Source organism: Sinocyclocheilus grahami, unplaced genomic scaffold (assembly GCF_001515645.1).
Source record: "Sinocyclocheilus grahami isolate Dianchi unplaced genomic scaffold, SAMN03320097.WGS_v1.1 scaffold385.1, whole genome shotgun sequence".
Classification (NCBI taxonomy): Eukaryota; Metazoa; Chordata; class Actinopteri; order Cypriniformes; family Cyprinidae; genus Sinocyclocheilus; species Sinocyclocheilus grahami.
The window spans coordinates 907,877-923,198 of NW_015505564.1; the positions used below are offsets into that span (position 1 = coordinate 907,877).

At 43.3% G+C, this 15,322-nt stretch overlaps 1 protein-coding gene across 1 annotated transcript in view; it reads right to left on the reverse strand.

Moving 5' to 3' along the window:
• Positions 1 to 14,809, reverse strand: part of ofcc1 (orofacial cleft 1 candidate 1) — a 46,798-nt gene extending 31,989 nt beyond the window's left edge. Inside the window, exons 1-3 of the mRNA XM_016231224.1 lie at positions 14,754 to 14,809; positions 8,505 to 8,741; positions 5,270 to 5,522 (exon numbers count right to left, since the gene is read on the reverse strand). Of these exons, the coding sequence (XP_016086710.1) occupies positions 5,270 to 5,522; positions 8,505 to 8,741; positions 14,754 to 14,809 (546 nt within the window). The remainder of the gene's footprint in view (positions 1 to 5,269; positions 5,523 to 8,504; positions 8,742 to 14,753) is intronic.
• Between the last annotated feature and the right edge of the window lie 513 nt (positions 14,810 to 15,322).

Sequence of the window (15,322 nt, forward strand, 5' to 3'; positions counted from 1 at the left end):
TGAAGGCGGTCGATGCCCCGTCTTGTGTGCGGAGATTGCAGTCCTACTGGCGAAGGATGCGATAGAGCCGGTCCCTCCTGCCAATACAAATACAGAGTTTTACAGCCCCTACTTCTTTGTACCCTAGAAAGGCGGTGGGTTATGACCAATCTTGAACTTGCGTGTCTTGAACCAGGCCCTTCACCAGTTTCCATTCAAGATGTTGACTCAGAAACGTACCTTCAGGTGCATCCGTCTCCGAGATTGGTCTGCAGCGATCGGCCTGAAAGACACTTACTTTCATGTGTCGATCCTTCCGCGCCACAGACCATTTCTGCAGTTTGCATTGAGGGACGTGAGGGACGTGCATACCAGCACAAGGTCCTGCCCTTCGGGCTGTCCCTGTCTCCCCGTGTCTTCACGAAAGTCGCGGAGGGGGCTCTTGTTCCCCTCAGAGAGCAGGGTATTCGCATCCTCAACTATCTCGATGATTGGCTTATACTAGCACAGTCTCGGGATCAGTTGTGTGAGCACAGGGACCTGGTGCTCTGGCACCTCAGCCAGTTGGGTCTTCGGGTCAACTGAGAAAAGAGCAAACTCTCCCCCCGATTCAGAGGATCTCTTTTCTCGGTATGGAGTTGGATACGGTCGAACACACAGCATGCCTCACAGAGGAAAGTGCGCGGTCGGTGCTGAACTGTTTGGATTCCCGAGGAGTCCCAAGGTGGGCGTGGCAGCGCGGAACACACCAGGTCCAATTTACACCGGCCTGTCGCCAAACCTTCACCCCGTGGTCCACAGCATGCCTCACAGAGGAACGTGCGCGGTCGGTGCTGAACTGTTTGGATTCCCGAGGAGTCCCAAGGTGGGTGTGGCAGCGCGGAACACACCAGGTCCAATTTACACCGGCCTGTCGCCAAACCTTCACCCCGTGGTCAGACCTTATGTTCCTCCGGGCAGGAATGTCCCTAGAACAGGTCTCCAGGCTTGCTGTGGTTTACACGGATGGCTCCACCACCGGCTGGTGGGCCATGTACAATGGGCACGCAGTGTCGGGGTGTGGACGGGCCCCCAACTGCACTGGCATATCAATTGCCTGGAGTTGTTAGCTGTGTGCGAGGGAGGACGAGGTCAGGGAGGACAACGAGCAGGTACTGTTTGTGGCGCCATATTGGCCCACTCGTACTTGGTTCCCCGAACTAATGCTCCTCGCGACAGCCCCTCCCTGGCAGGTTCCTCTGAGGAAGGATCTACTGACTCAGAGACGGGGCACCCTGTGGCACCCACGTCCAGACCTCCGAAAACATCATGTCTGGTCCCTGGTCGGGACGCGGAGGTCCTTGGTTACCTACCCCAAGAGGTTGCTGACACCGTGACTTCAGCGAGAGCACCGTCTACAAAACACGCTTACGCCTTGAAGTGGAACCTGTTCATCGAGTGGTGTTCTTCTCACCAAGAAGATCCCCGGAAATGCCCAATCAGGGTCGTGCTTTCCTTTTTGCAGCAAGGGTTGGCGCGAAGGCTGTCTCCCTCCACCTTTAAATTCTATGTTGCTGCGATTGCTACTAACCATGACCCCATGTAAGGGAAGTCGGTAGGGAAGCATGACCTGGTCATCAGGTTCCTTAGGGGGGCGAGAAGGTTAAATCCTCCCTGGCCCCCCTCCATACCCTATTGGGACCTGTCTCTGGTGCTTAAAACACTACAGCAGGGCACATTTGAGCCTTTGCAGTCAGTTGAGCTAAAGTTTCTTTTAAATGAAAACTCTGCTCCTGCTTGCGCAGGCCTTCATCAAGAGGTTTGGGGACCTACACGCACTTTCGGTCGACGATTCGTGCCTAGAATTTGGGCCGGCTGACTCCCAGGTAATCCTGAGGCCCCGGCCCGGCTATGTTCCCAAGGTTCCCACTACTGCCTTCAGGGATCAGGTGGTGAGCCTGCAAGCACTGCCCCTGGAGGAGGCAGACCCAGCACTATCTTTGCTTTGTCCCGTCCGAGCCTTAAGATGCTACGTAGACCGGACACAAAGCTTTAGGACCTCAGACCAGCACTTTGTCTGTTACGGAGGCCAGCAGAAGGGGAAGGCCATCTCTAAGCAGAGGCTGTCCCACTGGATTGTGGATGCCATCACCCTGGCTTAACAGGCACACGGTGTGCCCTGGCCGCTCAGGTTGTGAGCTCACTCTACTAAGAGTGTTGCATCCTCCTGGGTGCTGGCTCGTGGCGCCTCGCAGACAGATATCTGTAGAGCTGCTGGCTGGGCGACCCCCTAGATTCTATAGCCTTCGTGTGGAGCCTGTATCCTCCTGTGTTCTCACCTCAAATGGGTAGAGGCACTGAGAGGCCCCAGTTTAGCTTCGGCTTGCTAAAACTGCTCCAGAGTGTCCGTACTGTAGACCCTGTCGAGCTCCTCCATCCCCTCGGCAGCCAGACATGCTGGCGGCCCGGCTATGTTCCCAAGGTTCCCACTACTGCCTTCAGGGATCAGGTGGTGAGCCTGCAAGCACTGCCCCTGGAGGAGGCAGACCCAGCACTATCTTTGCTTTGTCCCGTCCGAGCCTTAAGATGCTACGTAGACCGGACACAAAGCTTTAGGACCTCAGACCAGCACTTTGTCTGTTACGGAGGCCAGCAGAAGGGGAAGGCCATCTCTAAGCAGAGGCTGTCCCACTGGATTGTGGATGCCATCACCCTGGCTTAACAGGCACACGGTGTGCCCTGGCCGCTCAGGTTGTGAGCTCACTCTACTAAGAGTGTTGCATCCTCCTGGGTGCTGGCTCGTGGCGCCTCGCAGACAGATATCTGTAGAGCTGCTGGCTGGGCGACCCCCTAGATTCTATAGCCTTCGTGTGGAGCCTGTATCCTCCTGTGTTCTCACCTCAAATGGGTAGAGGCACTGAGAGGCCCCAGTTTAGCTTCGGCTTGCTAAAACCGCTCCAGAGTGTCCGTACTGTAGACCCTGTCGAGCTCCTCCATCCCCTCGGCAGCCAGACATGCTGGAACGTCCGGCGCCAGGCCTTCACTTGATGAATCCTTGAGAACCGGTAGAGGGCTGGGTTCCATATGTAAAAGGCCTAAGTGGTTCCCATATGTGTAAAGTCCACGTTATAGCCTCAGAGCCAGTGTTTCCCTGGCAGACTTCTGCCATTTCCAAGAGGGTTACAATCACCTCTAATCTTCCATATGCACCTAAACGGATGTTCATATGTGTAAATGCTTCCGAAACCTCCTTCGGGAAGAATGGGGCTTCCTGTTCCAAGTGGAACGGGTACATTTTCCCAGTGTTATCCAATCTCACTGAGGGGGTAGTGCTATGACAACAGTGACTGGTCTTCTTGTTGCGATCCCCGGCCTACACCAAAAAGGGGCGCAGGCGGCTCACACAGGACACTGGAAGGGGCAGCATCCATGGCGCTTTGGTTGAATCCCAAATTGTCGGTTACGGCATGACTCATAGTGACCAACTGAAAGGGAATGTCTCGGTTACGTATGTAACCCTCATTCCCTGAAGGAGGGAACGGAGACGTCACGTCCCCTCGCCACGGCCGCTGTACCACAGCTGAGCGGCCGGGTTACCGGCTCGGGCTCCTCAGCGAAAATCGCGTTGCACCTGGTATGGATGCAATTATCGCATGCCAATGTGCATTGGCTCATTTAGTTTACACTCTAAGTGTTTTGGTCTCTCTAAACGAGATCCCAATTTGCCGGTCACGGCGTGACGTCTCCGTTCCCTCCTTCAGAGAAAGAGGGTTACATATGTAACGAGACGATTTGTGCTGTAAAACTGCTTAAACTGCACTTAATTAAGTTTTTATAATAATTAAAGGGGTCCTATTATGCTTTTTCACTTTTTCAACTTTAGTTAGTCTGTAATGTTGCTGTTTGAGCATAAAAACATCTGCAATGTTACAAAGCTCAAAGTCCAATTCAAAAGAAGATACTTTATTTAACAGAAATCACTTTTCAAAAACTACAACGAACGACTCGTTTGGACTACAACATAGAGTATATTTTCCGGGATTTGTGATATCACAAATATCGACGAATGGGACGAGACCTGGTTGAGCTGCACTAGAGAAGGCAACGAGTGTTTTCACTATGTCGGAGACACGCTAGCTCTCCCAAGGCAGACGAACTTAGAGTGGTTACAATCATCCGGGTTTAAATCGCGTTTAAATTGATTTGATTTTGACGCAATATTTACACTGAAGTTCGCAGGCTTCTATGCCTCAATGGTAAGGGGCATGACATTTTCCGACCAGGAGCCGAGTGGTGCCAATCATAATACACACTGGCCCAGCTAACCAATCACAGCACATTTCGTATTTCAGAAGGCGGGCCTTCATTTGAGACCGGAACTATTCGAGCCGTTCATGCCAGACTGAGGAGAGTGGTGTTGTAATAAACTATGTGAAAAATAATGTGTTTTTCAAACAACCTAGTATGAGAGCCTGTTCTAGTACACCCCGTTCCATCCATTAACTGAGAACAGTCTAGACTAATCGATTCTTGGGATTTAAGAATCGATATCGTTTCATAAAAATGAAAATCGATTAAAATCGAGATAGCTTTATTTTTTTACCCAGCCCTAATGAAAATGTTTTATCAGTTATCTTTTTTGACCCACATCTTTATATGCAATTTCATAATTAATCCTATTGTCTTGGAAATATGGCTAAAAAATGCGAAAAATATATAAATATGGTGAAAGAGCATTCATGGAAAATTAAAATATACATTAATGTCATTTCTATTGACATCACATTTGTAATGATGCTGAAGTTTAGTCCATTTAAAATCTAAAAGTGCAATTTTTGTTACAAAGTTCACTTTTTAAAAGTGCGTTCTGATGAAAGTTTACTCTCTAGCTCATGGAGAGGTTTGAGAACCCCTGCTCTAGAAGTACCTTCTTATTTCATTAATCTATCTATCTATCTATCTATCTATCTATCTATCTATCTATCTATCTATCTATCTATCTATCTATCTAGTCATCCAGCAAAGGTCCTAGGTTTTTCAGTCCATATAGTGACATCTGTAAAATAACCTTTGTCATGTCTGATGTTATTTTTTTAATTCATATTTTGTAATTTAGCATTGTGTATAGTGTAGTATTTAACATTTCCAACCCAAAATACACATATAATCCTGAATAATAATTTCTCTCTACAGTGCGTCTATCCCATCCTTGCCCTCACATTCAGTTCATATTTGTAAAGTGACTTTGCTAAGATAATGTGAAACTTCTATTTACAGTGCAGAAGTGTCCACGTTATTTTAAGTGACCTACCCCCAGGACGGCATCCACAGCAAAGACCGCCAGAGGGTCCAGCACTGTCCACACCGCCGCAGCCATGATAAACTTTGACAGGAAGGAGGGCGGTGAGCCAAATGCTAGCTGACAGCCCCATCTGATCAGGAGCAGCAGTAGCGTAGCTGCATTCAAGGTCAGGGGGCCCAGCAGCACCAGCAGAACCTCCTCCAGGGTAGACAGCAGTGAACCCTGATAGACCAGATCCACCGTGTGCGCACCCAACCCAAATCTGCCCAGAGAGAGACATGATGAGAAGTTGATTTATCCCACAACGTAAGATAATCAAATAAAAAATAAATGAGAAATTTGCATAAGACAATTATTGTGAACTAAAGTAATTCCAAATTAGAGTATGTGCAGTTGTTAGGCAGGATGTAAAGTAAATCTGAGTTATCGGTTTATACATTTATAACAATAATTAAGAAGTTGGAAAAAGGAAAAAAATAAATAAATAAAAACATTGGTAGGGGCAGTTCTAGACCCTTTTTAGGGGTGCTTCGTCCCCCCGTCTGTCTAAATTATAACTGAACGTTTGGGCCAGTGCTGCTTTCCTAAAGAAAGTTTATCATTTCACATATTTTTAAGACTTGTCAGTTTAAACATTCAAGTGATTTAAGCCATTCAAGTGCAAAATGGGATGAAAGATATCCCAATGCTGTAATCCCACACCGTGACAAATTGTTTCTGTGTGTGTGCACAGAAAGCCACCTCTCAGACAGCATGCGAGTACCAAAAAGTTCTTAATGAATACCCATGTGAAAATATCGGATGTGTCAATATAAAACAAATCTGTGCATTAGATCTTAAAGTGACAACAACCACATACTGCATACCTTCTGTTTCCTATGTTAATAATGTTAATCAAATAACAAAAGAAAAAGAGAGAATTACTCACTGCTCTTAACTAAACAACGTGTGTAGCTTTAATAGGTATCTGTGTATTTCCTTCATACAGTAATACAGTTTTCACAGGTACTCTGTACAAGTAATATTTATTTAATTTACTTGTTGCATTGTATTGTATTTATGTGTGCTATTGCTTGTAATTTGTTATCTGATGCTTGCTTACTTGTCTTCAATGTTTGAACTTAATATTAGCAAGGCTAGTATTAGTATTTGCTGTTAACGTAAATTGGAGTCGAGAACTGTGAAATTCCACTGGTATCCAAACTATTGGTATTGTAAGGTTACATAGGTCAAAAAATAATGAAAGCAATAACTTTACTTATTTAGGCAGGGCCAGTGAAATGTTTTGGCAGGGCAAGTAAAATATCTGATCTCCTGGCCCGAGCAGGCCAGTAGAAAAACTCCTTAATGTTGAGTCCTGAGTCAATATTTTTGTTTTTTAGAGAGTTAACTATAATACTTGTTAATAACAACACTATGATGACCTTTCTTCTGTTAGTCAAACAGTAGCCTACATGTGTACCAATTTGAACTTTACTGCAGACTGGTATCTGACTCATTATAAAATGTTTATATTGACTTGGTAGCAATTTTAGTGGTATCCTACTTCTGACTTTATAGTAATATAGTGGTGCTGATTTACAAAGAGGCAATGGCATCATCTTGCTACACATTCTCACCGAGGGCTAAGCCCCGCTATGGATGAAATCCTAGAACCGTCACTGAACATCTGCACAAAATACAGCAAAATGAAATGTCTAAGAATTTACGCTGATGTGTAGTGTTTTTTTTTTTTTTTACAGACACTTTCATGTCTTTCCTAATCTACCATCATCTCTCTGCTCATTAATCCCTCTCTACCATTACCTGAGAATCTTTTGCACTCTTCATTTCACCTATTCGGCCCATTTCTGCTGCACATGTTCAGTACTCCGGATTTTCTAGCATTCTCTCAAGCATTTAAATCGTATGAAACTTTCCAACACTCACTGTATGTTATATCTCTTTTTATTAAGGTTTAATTTTTAAGATGATATTTTTGATTGATAGTAAAATTTAAATTAGATTCAATTAAACTCAATTCAACTTGACTCAGTTCAACTTTTGCTACATTTTATTTTATAGTCCGAGATTCAGTTTGATTTGACTCGAGATTCAGCTTGATTCCAATGCATTCAAGATTCAATTTCATTTGATTTACTTTTATTCTGTATGCGGCAGAATCAGATCTCTTAATTGTATTCCAATCCATTGTCAATACGCACTTTTTATTTCTGTTTTAGGATGCTGTTAATTACGTCAACAGATCTAGCCACCTAACACAACTCACTCCAACGTTTACAACAGGACCTGTGCTGGTAATGAAGAGTTTTTCCACATGCTTGTGGTGCAATAAAATCCACAGAACACATGTTGTTGTGTAGACGGGTGGGACTCATTTGGCACTGCAAGGTTGTGTGCTGATTTTGGAGTGTGTTTGTGTGTGTAGGAGTAGAGGGGGGTGGTATTCGTGAGAATGCTGGGGGTAATGAAATGTGCGTGGGGTAGAGTGAGAGAGAGATGCTAATGACTGCGGGGCGTGCGAGTGTGTGTGTGTGTGTGTGTGCTGTCAGTTTGCAGCTGATCTCTGACCGCTACTGTGGTCACCAGCCCTGTAGAGAAATGCTCGCAGCGGACAAATGGACAGACATGTGGAACATGTCATGAGCCTATGACCCCAGCTTTGTGTTTTCCACTTGTTTCTCCCTCATCTGTCCTTCTCTGCATTCCTCTTATCTTCTGTCAGTCGTTTTTTGAGATTTAATGATGGGATTTGTTTGGCAACAACACAACTTGGTGCGTAATTGAATGACTCCTGGATGATAAATTAAATGAACACCACATGCAAAATAGAACCACGCTGTGGTATCACACAGGGTTTATGATAAAATGCTGTCCACACAATAAGAGAAGTTAAATTCTTTCCAAATAATGCACACTAAAAGGCCCGTACCCCCGCATGTTAAAATCGACTTTCCCCTCATGAGGTAGTTAAAGTCTTGTAAAAGTGCATGTGTGTGCGTTTGCTTGCATGCATATAAATGCACACACATGACATACGACAACAGCGCATGAATCACCTGCATGCATATTTGTGCATATGAGTTTGTGTTTCCAGTGAATTATTGTAAGTAGACATTTGTAAAGGTCAGCATATACTCTCCTGGAATATTTCTGCATGTATTTGTGCGTTTGGAATAATGATGAGCTTGACACTGTGTGCTTGCGAATGATTGTTCTGTGAGAAGGGTTATGTATGTCTCACCTGTTGATGGGGATGTGTTGAGCCTGCAGGAAGAGCCACTGGCTGCAGTAATGAAGGTACAGACGGGGAAACCACATTACGCTGAACAGGAGAATGGTCAGATTGATCTGAGACAGATGAGGACGTGGATGGCAGGACAAACCGAGCAGTGACGGGAGGAGACGCACTGCCAGACGTGTTCTCTCGCCCGTCCCACAGCACACAGCGGCAGACCTGTGCTGATTGTGGTGCTGAGATCTGGGGACAAAAAAAAGACATATGGGTGATTCTGTAAGCAGTGCAGAAAATAAATAAATAAATTAAATGCATAAATAGAGTTTTTTCCCCAATTTCCCAAACAAGGATTTAATGTGCACAAATTAAGATAAATTAATTTGTCAAAATTATTTATAAACAAAATTATTTATTTTTAATTTAATACATCTGACTGAAAGAGTGTGATTGTTTTCTATAAAATATATACCATCTATAACCACTTCATTATCATATTTGGTCACAATACAATGAATATTACACATATTGATGAAATATAAGACCAAAAACTTAAAATTAAACGTTTATGTCCGTCACTACTGCAATGCAATACAAAAATGCTAAATGTCCTTATATTTTAAATCAACATCTCCTTATATTGTAAGAAACATAAGTTTTCTGTAAAGCTGCTTTGAAACAATATGCATTGTTAAAAGCGCTAATAAACCTGAATTGAACTGTATTATTTGAGTGTTCATTAGGTTTTGGGGACAAAATTTCTTTAAAACACATCATAATACAGGTCTGTGGTTAGTTCATTAATCCTTGGCTAGTTTTGTTAGTTGTGATATGGACAATGTGCAGTGGTAATGGTGCATTTCTGAAAGGAGAAAAAAGTTTTAGATATCTAAATAGAAGAAATCATTCCATGTATGGAAATGTGTAGGTAAAATTATTTTTTTAAGGTCATAGAGAATTTTCTTTCACAATTTTGACCATATATACAGTATGTACACATACAAAAAGTGTAACATTTTGATATAATACAGCTTGAAATAACTGTTGTCTATTTTATCAGATTTTAAAATGTAAATTATTCTGTGATGGCAGCAAAGCTGATTTTTTTTTTGCAGACATTACTCCTGTCTTCAGGTCACATTGTCCTTCAGAAATCATTCTGATATGATGATTTGGTGCTCAATGTGCTATTTCTATGGAATATTTGTGGAAAACGACATTTTTTTCATGATTCTTTGATGAAGAGAAAGTTTAAAATAACAGCATTTAATTGAAATATTTCTACATTTACATTTATTCATTTATTTTGTCCAGTGAATCTTGCAAATAAGGAATATAACAAGCAATTAACTGAGACGTGGTAGTAATACAAAGTTTCAGTGCTACATTCAAGCAATTACAACTGGCAGAAATATGAAATATAACATCTACATCACTAAAAGATCCACACTACACCAAAACGCCCTTCTGTATATTCACAACACACAAGACAGAGTTAATGTGTCAGGGACGCATCCCTGTCAAGCCGCATTACGCCACCGCGGCTAATAAATCCTGACTTGCATCCCCTCTCTAATGAACGTATCAATGATATATGAACAGATGTATTTTTAGCTGCCTGCGCAGACTGGCTTTTCTAGAGAGAATGTCTAATGCAATGTGAAATCTGTTATTGCCACAAAACTGATTTATATTGCCATAGCTCCAGCTCTTGAGGTTTGTTTTAAAGAAAGTGTGACATGAGAGCATGTACTTGAAATGTGAAGCAAAAAAAGAGGAAGGCAATGTGTTGCATTCATCTGTGGTGTTACTTTTAAAATTTGTACTATTGTTGGCAGTCAGGGTTTGTGATTAGAACATATCTCTAATTACACTTAGGCTTGTAACTTATCCCTCAATGTTTGTATTATGGACATGAGTGATATCACAAATTATGTGGCTGGTTGAGATGTGCAATTTCCATTTGTAAGCAATCAAATAAGAAGGATTTTTAATGATACAATATGTGGGGAGAACGCACACACACACACACACACACACACACACACACACCCCGAAGGAGAAACTTAAGTGACATCTATAGATCAGATTATCATAGAGCATTTTGGAAGGATATATATATATATACATAATATTATGGCAAAGAAGTTTGTAAAGACAAATTATTTATTTTGAGATGTGTTTGTGATATTTTTAATGCAGTGCTTCGTTTTGCAAGAGATGTGAGACATTTTGCATTTTGTGTGTGCAATTCTTGGATTTGTAAATTTTTGAAAATCTGTTTAAGCAGTTGAAAAAAAAAAAAGTAAGATAAGATAAGAGCAGTGTTAAGTGTGGCGTACAGAGGAGCAGGTCATGACGTGTGTTGGCTGGATGGACAGGCAGTAGGGTGGGATTGATTTATGGCCTGATGCCTGTAAGGCAAAGCACATCAACCCTGAGAACTATCTGTGCCTTTAGTTACAGATTCAAAATCTGGAGTCACTTAAAAGCTGGACGTCTTCTTTATTTGCAGAATTAAGTTATTTGCTGTCACTTTTTTCTGATTTGGACGAAAGACATTGTTTTGTAAATGTGCCAGAGCCACTTTCTACCCCCTCCATCAGTGAACACATAGAGTCACATAAAGTGTTAAAGAAGGAGTAAAATGAAACCAGAGGTGATTTTTTTTATTGAAAGCAAAAAAAAAGAAAGAAAGAAAGGACCATATGCTGACTTTATAAGATCAACCATCTCATCTCAAATGTAAGGCATCATTACATGTATCCTTCACAGATAAAGCAATCTTAAAATGAAGTACAATATTATATATATATATATATATATATATATATATATATATGTAGTGCTGCAGCTGCCATTCTGCGGTATGTGGACATCCCTCCGGTTGAGCACGCTTTTGCCATGCAGCTCTGCCCGCAAAGCGCCGCCGCCTGGAGGGGTAGTCCACGCCTTCCGTCCAGGGCCTGTAAGTTCTCGTCCGCTCTGACGGCTAAGGCTTACAGCGCTGCTGGACAGGCCGCTTCCGCCCTGCACGCCATGGCCCTCCTGCAAGTCCACCAGGCCAAAGCGTTGAAGCAGTTGCACGAGGGTGGTGCTGACCCAGGTGTGCTGCAGGAACTGCGCACGGCGACGGACCTCGCGCTTAGGGCGACGAAAGTCACGGCGTGGGCCCTGGGTCAGACGATGTCCACATTGGTGGTCCAGGTGCGCCACCTATGGCTGACCTGGGTGGATATGAGGGAGACCGACAAGCATCGCTTCCTGGACTCCCCGATCTCCCAGGCCGGCCTATTCGGCGATGCGGTGGAGGGCTCTGCCCAACAGTTCTCCACGCCGCACAGAAGCAGACGGAGGCGTCTCGACGCGGAACCCGCCATCTCCTCCTCTTGAGTCAGAAGCATCTGAGGTCGCTTCGCGCCGTTCCCATCCCAGGCGAGCTCAATCGTGCAGCCGACGAGCTCTCACATCAGCCCGCTCTTCCGGGAGAATGGCGACTCCACCCCGAGACATTCCAGCTGATTTGGAGACGCTTTGGGGACGCTCAGGTAGAACTGTTTGCCTCCCCGGACACGTCCCATAGCCAGTTGTTTTACTCTCTGGCCGAGGGACCCCTCGGTGGTGAACTTGCAAGCGCTGCCCCGGGAGGTGGCAGACTCAGCCATCACTCTGCTCTGTCCCGTTTGCGCTCTGCGCATTTACGTGGACCGTACACGGAGCTTCAGGACCTCAGACCAGCTCTTTGTCTGCTTTGGAGGTCAGCAGAAGGGAAAGGCTGTCTCCAAACAAAGACTTGCCCACTGGTTACTGGAGGCTATAGTCTTGGCATAGACTTTTTTTGACAGTGGCCTTCAGCTCATCTGCATTTTTTGGTTTCTTGTTTCTCATTTTCCTCTTGACAATCCCCCATAGATTCTCTATAGGGTTCAGGTCCGGTGAGTTTGCTGGCCAGTCAAGCACACCAACACCATGGTCATTTAACCAACTTTTGGTGCTTTTGGCAGTGTGGGCAGGTGCCAAATCCTGCTGGAAAATGAAATCAGCATCTTCAAAAAGCTGGTCAGCAGAAGGAAGCATGAAGTGCTCCAAAATTTCTTGGTAAATGGGTGCAGTGACGTTGGTTTTCAAAAAACACAATGGACCAACACCAGCAGATGACATTGCAGCCCAAATCATCACAGACTGTGGAAACTTAACACTGGACTTCAAGCAACTTGTGCTATGAGCTTCTCCACCCTTCCTCTAGACTCTAGGACCTTGGTTTCCAAATTAAATACAAAACTTGCTCTCATCTGAAAGGAGGACTTTGGACCACTGGGCAACAGTCCAGTTCTTCTTCTCCTTAGCCCAGGTAAGACGCCTCTGACGTTGTCTGTGGTTCAGGAGTGGCTTAACAAGAGGAATACGACAACTGTAGCCAAATTCCTTGACACGTCTGTGTGTGGTGGCTCTTGATGCCTTGACCCCAGCCTCAGTCCATTCCTTGTGAAGTTCACTCAAATTCTTGAATCGATTTTGCTTGACAATCCTCATAAGGCTGTGGTTCTCTCGGTTGGTTGAGCATTTTTTTCTTCCACACTTTTTCCTTCCACTCAACTTTCTGTTAACATGCTTGGATACAGCACTCTGTGGACTGTGAACTGTGAACTTGCTTCTTTGGCAGTGAATGTTTGTGGCTTACCCTCCTTGTGAAGGGTGTCAATGATTGTCTTCTGGACAACTCTCAGATCATTAATGTAAAATTTATTATTTTTTTCATAAGGTGTACATTAATTTTATTGTAATTATTTGTAATAGTTTGTTTGAAATACCAGTAATAATAATAATAATAATAATAATAATAATAATAAATAATAATAAAACCGTTATAAACTTAAATAAAAAAAAACCTGCTAGCATGACAGCACAGAGCTGATTCTTTTAATGAAATGCTTGTGTAAAGATCTATCCTGAAATCGCTCTGTATGAGTCTAATGTCTCTGTATTCTAAAGCATTAATACAGAAATGGACATGATCTTCCAGCCTAACAGAGACTCTTTATTGCACCCCAGCTGAACTTAATGTCAGCGGAGTGTTTGTGTCTGTATGTGTGATAGGTTGAAAATAGCTGTGTGTGGTGATTGATAGCATAATGTAAGATTTGGTATAGTCAAAGTGTATATCTTAATAACCTTTTCCACAGGGTTGAGTTTAACACAACTGATGGCAAGCGGATAACGTTCACTTTATAGTTTGGAGTGCAGCTTTGATCTGAAGCAATGCGGAAATTCAGAAAGACAGCAGGCCTTTATATTCTGAACGTTTGGAGTTATCACAGAGAAGAGAACAGCACTACAGACATGTAATAAGACCATTCATATCTCTATACGAACAACAAAATCTCACATGGCTACATATTTTCATATAGAACTACATACCTTTGAAACCGAGCTATATTCAGTGCACAATCACAAATGAAGGCTGTTTGTGATAAGTATGCCACAACAATCAACAATCAAGCTGAAACAGCAAGCAAAATAATGCATGCCGTGATAATTTGGTAACATCAGCCCCAGGCCTCAGTGGCATCAGTTAGATTCCCTGTAACTTGATGCTTTAGTGTGTCAACAACTGGATGTGATGTAACCAAATTTAAATCTTAAAATGCCCCCAGCACATAATAAATAGCCTAATAATCAATAATCATTGTGCTGTTTAAACCAACAGTCCCCAGATGCTGTTAAAAGCAACACTCTCTTTTCCCACAAAGCCACAGATAATTTCAGCGCAATTTGGATTCTCTTTGGCCACTTGCATACTGTTTTCCACAAATATTTTGCAATACAATGCAGATTTATATCTTGCCTTGTTTTTCCATAATTATCTTCACATCTCAAGCTTTTATAAGAAAGCTAATTTCCCCGTTTCTGGCAGAAATGAAATGTTTCATTGAGAAAAAAGCAGCAAGAGGAGATTCGGGGTGTAGTAAAAGAGAATTACTGCCGCACAATTAGAATACGGCTCATAATTAGAATAGGAATTTTGCCACTGCCAAATTATCAGAATTATTTGCAGCTGAGAGCAGAGGGGAGATGGGCGCTGGGGTACTTTAACCTAATCGAAAGCAGGAAAAAAAATGTGTTCCACTTAATTAGCGGATCTCGTTTGACTAATAGCTAACCGCTCCTTTTTTTAATGCAGTGAAGTTCCTACATATAAGAAAAGTGCTCGAGTCTCTATAAAAACTGAAACATGGAGTATATGAATGTTTCACACACTGATTCACCCCTCCAGTGTTCTGGCTCTTAGGTCCAAACACACTTCCACACCCCATGTACGCAAGGAAGCCGAGTTCAAGCCAGTGCAACATGTGTGTGTTTATAGGCCGGTTGCGTCTGTCGGTAGGGAATCTCACATGGTAATGCCCAGACCCACTGAGTCTAATAAACACAGTGGAAACATGAAGTCTGTGAATGCACCTGGAGCCACTGAGAGCGATTATGAGCAGGTTATTCAGCAGAACCTGGGCATGTTTCTTACTTTCATAGCACAAGTTCAGTGCTTCCTAGTGCTACACTGGTGGATTTTAGCAGGAAATGAGTCATCAATTAATGTGATCTTGAACATCCAAACTAAAGCCTGCCCAGAACCACAAAAAAATCAGTTCTTTACCCTGAAAAGTGTCTATTTTGCAACAGTGGCGTCATGCAACCAGGCCATAAGCCCTACCTAAGACCCCATAAATTAAGCTTTAGCGTTAGTTCTGGCAGGTCACGTGAGTCAAGCTTGCATCAGCTGATTCTCAGCTGATCACATCTACCTATAGGAATATGACACCTATCGCGGC